The sequence below is a fragment of the Capra hircus genome, chromosome 21, assembly GCF_001704415.2.
Source record: "Capra hircus breed San Clemente chromosome 21, ASM170441v1, whole genome shotgun sequence".
Lineage (NCBI taxonomy): Eukaryota > Metazoa > Chordata > Mammalia > Artiodactyla > Bovidae > Capra > Capra hircus.
This window is the reverse complement of record NC_030828.1, coordinates 16,571,387-16,583,787: the sequence shown is the minus strand read 5'-3', so window position 1 is coordinate 16,583,787 and position 12,401 is coordinate 16,571,387. Positions and strand designations below refer to the sequence as shown.

Below are 12,401 nucleotides of genomic sequence, written 5' to 3'. Positions count from 1 at the left end.
AGAGAAATCTGGCAACAATATGTATTAAATATAAAATATGTATAACATTTGATTAAAAAACATCACTTTTTAGAATTTATCTTAAGGAAACAACCTGAGAAATTTGTCAAGAGACTGACAAGACTCTTCACCTGTCTGTCGTTTATAAGGAGAACTGTTTGTATTAATTATGGCCCAGCAATACAGTAAAATCGCTGTTTTAAAAACTAATAACAACATTTGTATTCTTTGCCATTAGGAAGATGCTGTTTGTTTTTAAACTCTACTACAAAATACATTATCTTATAAAAGTTAAAATGAGTTTGGATATAGAAATACATGTAAAGAAATAACTGATATACCCGAAGCTGTAGATTTATGAACAAACACTAATGCATCTTCTTCATCTTCCTAATGGTGTTTCTCTCTGAGCAGCCTGATTCAGGGAGGGACTCCATGTTACAAAATTCCACAGGCACAATGTAATTATCACAGATGATAATGTGAGCAGTACCCCTTGGAGTAATGCAATGTGTTAGCCTGAAATTTGGGTGCTTTTTAATTTCTTCCTTAAGGTTTTTCTCCACAATGGGACTTTCTACAATAATGATGCTTCATTTTCCCCCCATTGGAAACAATAAAACCACTTTATTTTTTGAAAACAGAGAAGTCACATATAAACAGTAATAAGCCCAATGCAATTGCATAATGGGCACTCTGTAGATGGATGCTTTGTGCTTGCTTTTCACCAGTTGTCTCTGAGCTCTCAGCCCATAATTTTTTCTTCTTCTCTGTCACACTGCAGCTAAAACTGAAGATTGCAATGCTCAGACTACCTTGCCAGTTGACTTCCTGCTAGGTTCCGCACTGAGAGGCACTAGAGAGTGATAAGAAGGCAGGAGGAGGAAGTAAAGGGTACCCTCTATGTTTCCCAGTTCCACTTAGTGAGGCTAGAGCAGCAGCAGGTGATTGGCTCAACCCCTGCATCTTAAGATGCACACCAATAGCATCACTGCATCCTCTCATGGGTGCCAGCAGCAGGTGGGATGTGTCCCCTTGCTATTTGGATATTACTCTCTTTCACCCTTTTACCTGTGACCTTTAGTCTACTGAAGCCCATGACAAGTCACATTTCCTTCTCAGAGCTCCAAACACCAGTGTTTTGGAGCCTTTCAGCCCCTGGGTTTCAGTAACTCCACAGCTTCCCTTTGCTTCCCCAGGCCGGTAGGCAGTGCCTGCCTCTGCAAATATTATCACCTGGTTTCTTCTGCATTCCTCTTTTGAACTTTCAGATTTCTTATCACTGTGTGAATCAAATCCCATCTTCTTCAACACCTATTATCTTGATTGTATCATGTATCCTTTCATAACTAAAAAACAATAAAGCTATTTTATTTTTAAATGTCTCAGTTATACTGAGTATGATTTTAAAAGCATACTCGCCATTGTGCTTATTATTCCGTCTCCTTAAGACTTTCTCTAAGTATGACTGCCACTGCTCTTCTTCACCAACCTGAGGCATAGATACTCTCTTTCAATCTCAATAACACAGCTGAAACAAGATGGAAAGGCTTATTAGCACTTTACTAAGAATAAATGTGAAGAGCTGACTCTTTGGAAAAGACCCTGATGCTGGGAAAGACTGAGGGAAAGAGAAGAAGGGGGTGACAGAGGATGAGATGGTCGGATGGCATCAGTGACTCAGCGGACATGAGTTTGAGCAAATTCATGGAGATAATGAAGGACAGGGAAGCCGGCGTGCTGAGGTTCCTGGGTTTGCAAAGAGTAGGATACAACTTAGTGACTCAGTAACAATAATAAGAATAAAGGATATAACAGATGATAACTACTCACAGAAAATTTAAAATCGATCATTGGTGATAGCTGTTCTCATGCTCAGGCAGCAAGTTGAGCAATCGCTTCTTCAGACCTCCTTGACATCCTAGGTGCCATCATTCTAAAATGACCCTCAGCGATGTAAGAGGGACCAGAGTTTCTCCAATTTCAAGATCATCAGAATTATCTCTTCCCCCTAAAAGGTCCATTTATCAGGCATCTTTTCCTGTTCCAGGATTTACTCCTTTCTGGGAAGATTGATACTGGGAATAGCCAATTCATTCAATGACTACACTGCTCTCTACCCACAAGGAAGTCTTCATGACCAGTAGCAAGTGTATCGTGGCATGAAAAGTAAGAATGCTCACTTCCATGATCTAAAGATCCGGCAGCACAAACCTCCGAGTTACTCGTAGGATTTTGTGTAAGTGAGGAGGCAGCCCAAGAAACATCTGATGCTGAATTTCTCACGAGTCTGTTGGTCAGCAGCTCAGAGAGTATCTTCCATTCTTACTTGTGCAAATTTTTAAAAGATTATATACTCACTACAGTCCTTTTTTTCCAAATGTAACTGATCTGTGAAATTTGAAAATCTGAGAATCAGTGCTATGTGTTTTTATCTTGAAGAGATTTGAAATACATTCAAAGAACTGAGGTCAGGTAAAAGGGAAGCTGGTAGCATATCAAAAAAAGGAAGGAAGAGGCCTAGCCAAGACCAAAGGTGCAGTGAGCCCAAAGGGGATCACCATCATCGCTTTGCGATCCTGAATTGTCACCTGAATGAAAATGTACTAGAGAGGACAGTGGAAGAGGAGCCCAGTGACCAAAACAATTCAAAGTCAGACGAGTGCAGTTTATAGCCAGAAAGTTGGTGGCAACAGGAAGGATGTCTTCTACAATGGAAAAAGCTGGCAGGATATGGTAGAGTGTCCAGGCTTAAGCCAAGCTGGGAATTCAAATTCTATGAAGGGAAACCAAGGATAAACCGATTCATTTATCATGGATCAATACTGTGGAAAGCTGGGAAGGCTATGCCTTCTTTCATCCCAGTCACACTGGATGTGAAGATCAAGGTCAACAATTTGAGATCAACGTGTACACACTGCCATATTTTAAACGGATAACCAACAAGGATCTACTGTCCAGCAGAGGGAACTCTGCTCAGTGTTATGTGGCAGCCTGGATCGGAGGGGAGAATGGATCCATGCACATGTATGGCTGAGTCCCTTTGCTATCCACTTGAAACTATGACAACATTGTTAATAGATATACTCCAGTATAAAATATAAAGCCTAACAAAACAAACAAAAAAAAGACTAACTTTAGAAACCGTTTCTGCTGATGGGGCTGAGGCTTTGCTTGCATCTCCAACTGGTACCTCAGCTGGTAAAGAATCTGCCTGCAATACAGGAGACCCCCATTTCAATTCCTGGGTTAGGAAGATCCCCTGGAGAAGGGATAGGCTACCCACTCCAGCATTCTCAGGCTTCCCTGGTGGCTCAGATGGTAAAGAATGCCTGCAATGATGGAGACCCCAGTTCAATCCCCAGGTCAGGAAGCTCCCCTGGAGAAAAAAATGCCAAGCCACTCCAGTATTCTTGCTTGGAGAATCCCCATGGAGAGAGGAGCCTGGCAGGCTACAGTCCACGGGGTCACAAACAGTTAGACATGACTGAGTGACTAAGTACACCATCTAAGTCTGGGAAGAGTTGATAGATTAAAATCAATATGGGCTCTGGAGGGAGACTGGGTCCAAACCCCAACCCTGTCACAAGCTAGCTATACAACCTGGGTGTATGTGTGTGTTTGCCTGAGTGTTTTAATTATCTAGACAATTTTTAGTGCCATTTTTCAACTAGGCTATGTGATAACTTATTTTTATCTCTTTAGTCTCAAGTACCTTATCATTTGATGGACAGAGACTAAATAATATACAAGAATCTGCCCAGCTAGAACATTTTAAGTTTCTTTTATTTTAATGCTTTTAAATCTCTGTACAGAATAGACGGTAGTTATAGTCCTGCCTCTGTAATATCAGCCACTTAAACTGAACTGAATAGACAGCTAATGGGAAGCTGCTGTGTAGCACAGGGAACTCAGCTCAGTGCTGTGTGATAACCTACATGGGTGGGCTGGTGGCATGGGAGGGAGGCTTAAGAGGGAAGGGATATATGTATGCTTACAGCTGATTCATTGTGCCATACAGCAGAAACTAATATTGTAAAGCAATTATATTCCAATTAAAAAATAAATAAACTGCTCTGAAGACTTCACCCCTGTATACGTATTTAAATTTATTTTCATACCTGAAAATTATACAGAAGATCTATTGATACTCCCGTTGGGCCATAATTATTACTGGATAAGAAAATACATGTAAAAGAGCAAGATTCTTTCTTGACTTATAAAAGGTGCTCAATATTTTCTTAGATAAAGTCTGTGAGGGCTTTTAATGTAGTAAAATAAAGCCTTCCCAACTCACAAATAAAAGGCTATCCATACTAAGTTTAAATGGTCCTAGATAGTTAAAGTCATCAACATTTTTATCTGATCTTTATAGTTTCATATGTTTCCTCTAGAGTAGAGAGACCCAACCTTTTTGGCAGCAGGAACTGGTTTCATGGAAGACAATTTTTCCATGAACTGGCAGGAGGGGTGGTTTTGGGGATGATTCAGGGCAATACATTTATTGCGCACATTATTGCTATCATTATTACATCAGCTCCACCTAAGATCAGCAGGCGTTAGAATCCAGATATCGGGGACCCCTGTCCTAAAGTAGTCAGCTATTACTTACAGCATGACCTTTGCTCTTTTTTTAATATTGCGGTAGAGTTGGCTTTATAATATTGTGTTAGTTTCTGCTGTATGGCAAAACGCCATCTTTACTGTTTTCTTTACTGTTATTTACTTATTTTCCACTACGGTCTTAGAAGAGGTAATCACGTTTGTAGACTTGTACATATACTAAGGACAAATATACTTCGATTCTACTGGTAACAAAATGTTAGCCTCTGTATTGATTCTATAAAAATTCTTTGTCACTACCATCCACCCAGCAACCAAAGTCCAAAAACTGAGACTCACATTAGATCTCTTCCTTCTCCTTCACTTACTTACCATGATGACCTTTTAAGGTATCACCAGTCTTCCCCCTCTCCCGCTTTAGTCAAGCCACCATTATCACCTCTGCTTTAACCCAACCGGTCGTCTCCTACCTCTATTGCATGTTGGAAAGAATTATAAGAATCAAGGGATCACTGTGTCAGGCCTCCCAGATTACTCAGAACTCAGCCCAGTTCAATAGAAATGACCAGGCCAACAAGATGGTAGGATGTTTCTTTTGGAAACCGTCTTTGTGGTTTGTTTTCCTGTTACAGACATATGTTGCTAAGATACCTTTGGCTTGGCAAGACCCTCTCTATTTCTGCTAGAAAATCCTGGCTTTGTCTCCCTGACCACTGCTATTAAAACCTCTCAGCCATCCTCAGAGTCTCCGTTAGCATCAAGGAAACTACTCCACCTCTACACGGTTTTTCAAACTCCATAAGGGCCCATAATTTCTTGTAAAAGAAAAGCTTCATGTGGTAGATTAAGTGCCAAGTTCAAGTTCGAGCTCTTTAATCTTTAGGCAAATCTTGCCTCTTTGCTGGTCAGACCACACACAGGGAAGTTTTGTTAATGTTAAGAAGCCGATGAACAGGAATGTGTCCCAAGAAAACCAATGAAAGTCAGAACATCAGAAACAATATCACATAAGCAGTGTTCAGGTGAACTGCATCAAACTTGGAGGGGATTTCAGCTGGGGAAGTTAAGACATGTAAAATGAAGGTAATTATCTTATCCTTATTTTTACACATTTTAGGCAAAATGTGTAAAATTCATAAGATAAAAACAGAGAAAAACAAATCCACCTAATTATATACTATGGAATGTGTACGTTCTTAAATGGAATGTCAATGAAGTATTTAAGTGGCTATTAGATAAACCATGGGCTTCCCTGGTGGCTCAGTGGTAAAGAATCCACCTACCAATACAGGAGATATGGGTTCAATCCCTGGGTCAAGAAAATCTCCTGGAGAAGGAAACGGCAACCCACTCTAGTATTCTTGCCTAGAAAATCCCATGGACAGAGGAGCCTGGCAGGCTAAGTCCATGGGGTCGCAGAGTTGGACACGACTTAGGGACTCAACAAAAACTAGGTAAACCATATGTTAGGTATGTTCTGAGAAGGGTCCATGAGCTGAGGATTTTAAGCATATTTATCATGTGATGTTATGATTCCATGGCAGCCTCAAGTCTTTCGGTAATGATGTGCAATGACCTGGGAATTTTCCTTTCAGTAAAATAAGGGTATGATTTCCAAATCCAACTCAGCCAAAACGGTTTGAGTGATCCAAAGTAACCTACAAAGTGCTTTGAGCTGCATGATGAAAGATGCTATATAAATAAAAAGGGTAAGTTAGTCATAATAAATAATGGTAATGATGATGAATGGTGGTGTCATAAAGAAGAAGCTGGCCTGCCATTAGGGAACCCAAAGCAACCAGCTGGAAATAAAGCATGTCCAGACCAGAAGGATATTCACTGATGAGACCACATTAACCTTTCAAACTAAGACCTGGATCAAGCCTCTGATTCAGAGGTGTGAGCATCTGAAATAGAAGAAACCATAGTATTTGTTTCAAAGCTTGAATATTACCTTAGGCTTTTAAGACCTTTACCCAGATGGGTCAACAGGGAGCTTCCTGTTTCAACAGAAGAGAAAACTAAGTAGGTCAGGCGAGAGCCAGAATTCCCAAGTAGAATTATGACTCTGAACCCGGTGCTCTTTTCACTCTCAGCCAGACTCCAGATAATTCAACGGAACACGTAACTTCAGAAAAGAGCCAATTTGGATGAGAAAATCTTTGAAACGAGGTCATGTCCCTCAAGACGGCTTGCAGAGTTGTTTTCCATCCATTTAGGCTCAGTAAGCATGCTAATAAAATCCTTAGCCCCTCAAGCAGGGAGGAGTCATTCAATGAGACTCTAGAGCTGATTCCTAGAGCTCAGTGAACACATGGTAGGAGCCAGCTGAGTGCTGCTGGACCAGGAATGGACACTGTGCCTCAGGGCTTTGTCCCGCTTGAGATCTAAGAAGCCGGATTGCTGCCAAAGGTCTGATCGATGGTGCCTGCTAAAGGACTTGTCCTCTCATGCCTCACATGTGCCAACCAGTCACCGTATGCAAAGAGGGCCAGACTGTGCCAACCAGTCACCATATACAAAAAGTAAGGACCCTGTTCTTTGCCCACCAAAAAAAATTCCATCAGAAAAAAAAATTGGGGAGCTACAAAACTAGGAAACATGTTAAGTAGTATGTGGCTGCTTTCTTTACTTACTTATCTACTTTCCTGTTGGTTTTTTTCTTTTTTAATAGGCTTTAGCTTTCATTCGCTTGCATTTTAGCATAATTTAACATATTTTATCCTTTGGGAATTATTCTGATCCTCTTTTACTATTTTACCATCTTTATATCTTTAACCTTTGTAACTTCTCAATATTCTTTTTTTATGCTTACCCTTTGAAACTAGTCTATTCTCAGCATTTCAACATTTATTAATATTTAGGATTTTTTCCTGAAAGAAATTATTTTATATTTCTTAAAACATTTTCTTATTTATTTTAAGTCATTTTATCTCTGAAATTTGCTTTTTCATATTTTTTATAATTCTCATTTTATCTCTCTTTATTTTCACATTTTCCATATTGCTCTATTTTCTCAGTTTCTAAAAGTGTGTGTTTGCCTCTTTAATATGGATATTTTAAATTACAACTTCTTTTGCATCGTTAGCTCTTGAAATTATGTTTCCTTTCAATATGTCTATTTATCTTGAATTCTGGTTTTTCCATAGGATATCACTGTCTAATCTTATGGTAAAAATAATCATTTATTACCAAAGGAAGGAATGTTAAGTTTTTTTCCACAGCTTGAGGCAGGTATGTATGAATATTCACACTGTCACCCCCATCCACTGGCTGTGAGATATTGAGAACCTACTCTGCTTTCTGGGCCTCAGCCCACAAACTCTAAAAATGCTGACTCTTTCTAACACTGGAATTCATCTTTCCCAATATACATTCTGAAATGCATGTAGGAGTGGGCCAGGAAAAGCACCACCCCAGTCTTCTCTCTTTCAGCCAACCATTTTTCAGTCATTTCGTTTTTAGCCATCCTATGGCCATTCTTCAACCATTTCAGCCATTCCATTTAAATAAAGTGACACCCTTATTATAGCTGTATCCAGAATTCAGTAAAAACACTGCTGCTGCTAAGTCACTTCAGTCATGTCCGACTCTGTGTGACCCCATAGATAGCAGCCCACCAAGCTCCTCCGTCCCTGGGATTCTACAGGCAAAAACACTGGAGTGGGTTGCCATTTCCTTCTCAATGCATGAAAGTGAAAGGTGAAAGTGAAGTCGCTCAGTCGTGTCCGACTCTTTGCGACCCCATGGACTGTAGCCCACCAGGCTCCTCTTTCCATGGGATTTTCCAGACAAGAGTACTGGAGTGGGGTGCCATTTCCTGCTCCAAGTAAAAACACAACTGAGAATAAAGACTGATCCGCAGTGCATGCTCAGTCACTTCAGTCGTGCCCGACCCTCTGCGACCCAGTGGGCCATGGCCCACCAGGCTCAGGAGCAAAGAAAAGCACCAGTCTTAACTTCATCAGATCACAGTTTGAGCCCTGGCTTTGTCATTAATCCAGCCCAGGTGGCAGGGGGTAGTGCGCGGGGAGTCATCTGATTATCATGGACATCAATTCCTTCCTTTTTAAAAGGAGAGTGTTAGATTCGATTCTTTCTAAGGATTCTTTGGTTACTAATTGCCTATGAGTCTATACTTTTCTATTAAAAGAAACTATGAGATTGATACCAATGTTTATAGAGAACATCCTGATATTTGTGCGAGGTAACAGAACTCAAGAGAAGTTATTCCTGCCAGAGTACCAAGACCTCTCAAGTCAAACCCATTGAGCAGAACAACAATCCATTATCATGGTAACATAAATGCGACCTAAGTTAGGCCCCTAACTTACTTGCCATTGATGACACCATCTGGGTTGAGCATGGGGATTATCTTGAAAATGAAGTTTTCCCTCAAGAGCCTAGCCACGGGGTCACTGCTGACCAGGAACTCCAAGGTCCCCTTCATCACCCAGCTAGCATTGCTCTCTCCTGGGTGAACTCGAGCTGTAATCACTTGGTATGGGCGCTGCCCTGCAGAGAAAAAGAAAACACACACGCAAGAAAATTAAACCTAAATACAGTTTCCATATCCATCAAGACAATCTCCAGGAAGCCAGTTTTACACCTGACTGGCATAAAGTCTTAAATAGGTTGATTGTTTCTAATACAAACCTAATGTGCATTTATCCATTTTCCATCTGCCTCTATAGTCTCTAAGACTCGGGAGAGTATAAAGTTAAAGCTCAAGGCTGTTACCCAAACTGTAAGTACTTCGTGGCATCAAAACAAGCCATGAATCAGATTTTAGAATACCACCAAAGAAACAGTTTTCTCATCGGTATCCAATAGCATGGTGCTGGATGTCCCAGATCTGAGATTGAATCTTATCTTCATCATTTACCAGTTGTAAGATCTCAGCCGCAGGATTTAATTTCTCCAAGGCTGCTGTCCCACATGTAAAATGAGGACAATGATACTGACCTCCTGTAGCTGTTATAAAAACTAAACGATGTAATTATAAAGCACTTGGCACATTGCTTGCCATTAGGTGTGTACCTCTTAGCTCTCTCCCTTCTCAGTTATAAAATCTGTGGCTAGGATGTTCCCTCTCATTTCACAGCAGTAAGAGAGTCAAGTACAGAAACTGAACTGGGAAACTTATGATTGACTTTATGACACTGAAGCCAATCCTGGAGAGATTTCAGAGAAGGAAGTGCCTAGAAGTTCAGTCTTGGAGTTGCAATACACCCTTCACTTTGCGAAAGAAATCAGAACACAGTCTCTGCCAATCACAAGAAGTGTGTTGACACAACATACCTGTATGCAGAATGCATTGAGAAAAGATGGACTTATCTTTTCTTTGTTGACAGAAGATGCACATAGCTTTGAGACCTATTCTCAGACCACATCTGGGCTCAGGTGGAAAACGTCTTTGATTGATTAGTGATGTCTGTCCTCACATACTTGAGGAAGTGGGAGGTGAAGAACATGTGGAATCAGACAAGCAACTCACCATGTCTGCTCTAACCTCCTGTTTGATTTTGTGAGGGTTTTTTTGACTCTCACTTCCTTCTGTATCCTCACCCAATTCCTTACTGCTCCTAAACTCATTTTAAAGACGAGAACAAAATTTTTGCCAGATATAAATACATTAGCCACTAAACAGTCTAAAAGTTAAACAAGCCATTTTCTTCCTGATTATTCAATTCATGAGTTAAGTATTTAACTGTGAGTTTATGGCTTTTCTCCCCTTAAAGAGTATAAACTATATCTCTAATTCTATACAAAGAAAGACAAAACTGAATAACCTCAAGAACCCCTAAATAACAAGGAATAAAAGATATGGAGAAATAAACTATTAATTATCCAATCATATTACTAGTATCATCAGTTAAAACAAACAAAATGCCCTCTGTCAACAGCCAACAAGATGCAGGTTTAAGGAGCATATATATTCGTGCACTTTTACTGCCTGTGGTGAGAGCACATTGCTTCTCTTTGCAGATCATTTATATTTGGGGGATAACATTCAGCTTTTTTTTTTTTTTAATTTAAGCAGGTATCTTGAACATATTCCAGGAACTGCAGGAGGCATTGAGTAGAAAAAGCTGAATCTATTATAGTTCTTGTTCTGTAAAAGACCAAAGCACTTGTCGGTGGTGACAAACATTCAAGCAAATAATGACAAGCGAGCTAATGGAGGTGTAAATAAAGCACCAAAAATAGATCTGTCTGAGAGAGGGAAAGACATTTCCAGAGATGTGATGCCATTTATTTAGACTCAGTCCTGCAGAATAATTATCATCTAACTTGAGAGAAATGGCATGGCAACCCACTCCAGTATTCTTGCCTGGAGAATCCCATGAGCAGAGGAGCCTGGTGCTCAATAGTCCATGGGGTCACAAAGAGCTGGATACAACTGGGCAACCAAGCACAACCTGAGAGAGAAGGTGAGGAAGGGTCTTCTAAGCAAAGAAAAAGATACATGCAAAGAACACAGAGGAAACACAACCAGTTTCCTGCTGTGTTTTCATTGTTTTTTTACCAATCTGTGAAAACAATCAGTTTTTACAAACCGGTGCTTTCAAGAATCAAGAAGAGTCACGAGTGGCTGAAGCAAAGGACTGGAAACGGTAGCTCATGAATTTAGAAATTAGGCTGGTGTCAAACTAGTAATATCCCTCCTCATACATTTTGGTTTGGGTTTGGAGTTTATACTGTTAATCAGAAGTTCTCAGTCATGAAGTCAGTGTCTCACTGGTATGCTATGATCTGTGATGAGATCTATTGAAGAATCACTGGTTATTAATAAAAGTGCAAATGTTTGCTTCTTTTATATATAGATATCGGAGAAGGCATTGGCACCCCACTCCAGTACTCTTGCCTGGAAAATCCCACGGACAGAGGAGCCTGGAGGCTACAGTCCATGGGGTAGCTAAGAGTCGGACACAGGTGAACGACTTCACTTTCACTTTTCACTTTCATGCATTGGAGAAGGAAATGGCAACCCACTCCAGTGTTCTTGCCTGGAGAATCCCAGGGACAGGGGAGCCTGGTGGGCTGCCGTCTATGGCATCGCACAAAGTCGGACACGACTGAAACGACTTAGCAGCAGCAGCATAGATAATATAGAGAAATAGATACAGATACAGATATATTCACATTATATATGTATATGTGCGTGTGTGTACACGTGTGCTCAGTTGTGTCCAACTCTTTGCAACTCTGTGGACTATAGCCCACCCTGCTCCTCTGTACATGAAATTTTCCAGGCAAGTATACTGGAAGTTACCATTTCCTACTCCAGTGAATCTTCCCAACACAAGAATCAAAACTGTATCTACTGAGTTTCCTGCATTAGCAGGCAGATTCTATACCGCTGTGCCACCTGGGAAGCCCTATATGTATACATGCTGCTGCTGCTGCTGAGTCGCTGCAGTCATGTCCGACTCTGTGGGATCCCATAGGTGGCAGCCCACCAGGCTCCCCCTGTCCCTGGGATTCTCCAGGCAAGAACACTGGAGTGGGTTGCCATTTCCTTCTCCAATGCATGCATGCATGTTAAGTTGCTTCAGTCGTGTCCGACTCTGGGTGACCCTATGGACAGCAGCCGACCAGTCTCCTCTGTCCACAGGATTCTCTAGCCAAGATTACCAGAGTGGGTTGCCATTTTCTTCTCCATACATAGATATATATATACATATGTTCACAATGTATATATCACACAAAATGTTGGTTCCTTGTCCAATATGCTTTAGTCCCCTTCTTTCCTACTACAAGACCCCTGATTTCGGGGGAGGTTAAAAAAGTGCCCAGATCAAAACACCCAGCTTCATGAATCCTCTTAGAGGTAG

At 40.8% G+C, this 12,401-nt stretch overlaps 1 protein-coding gene across 1 annotated transcript in view; it reads right to left on the bottom strand.

The window, feature by feature from the left end:
• The window catches only part of AGBL1 (ATP/GTP binding protein like 1), an 843,984-nt gene that overhangs the window by 556,112 nt on the left and 275,471 nt on the right, over positions 1 to 12,401 (bottom strand). The window contains exon 16 of the mRNA XM_018066611.1: positions 8,898 to 9,078. Within this exon, the coding sequence (XP_017922100.1) occupies positions 8,898 to 9,078 (181 nt within the window). The remainder of the gene's footprint in view (positions 1 to 8,897; positions 9,079 to 12,401) is intronic.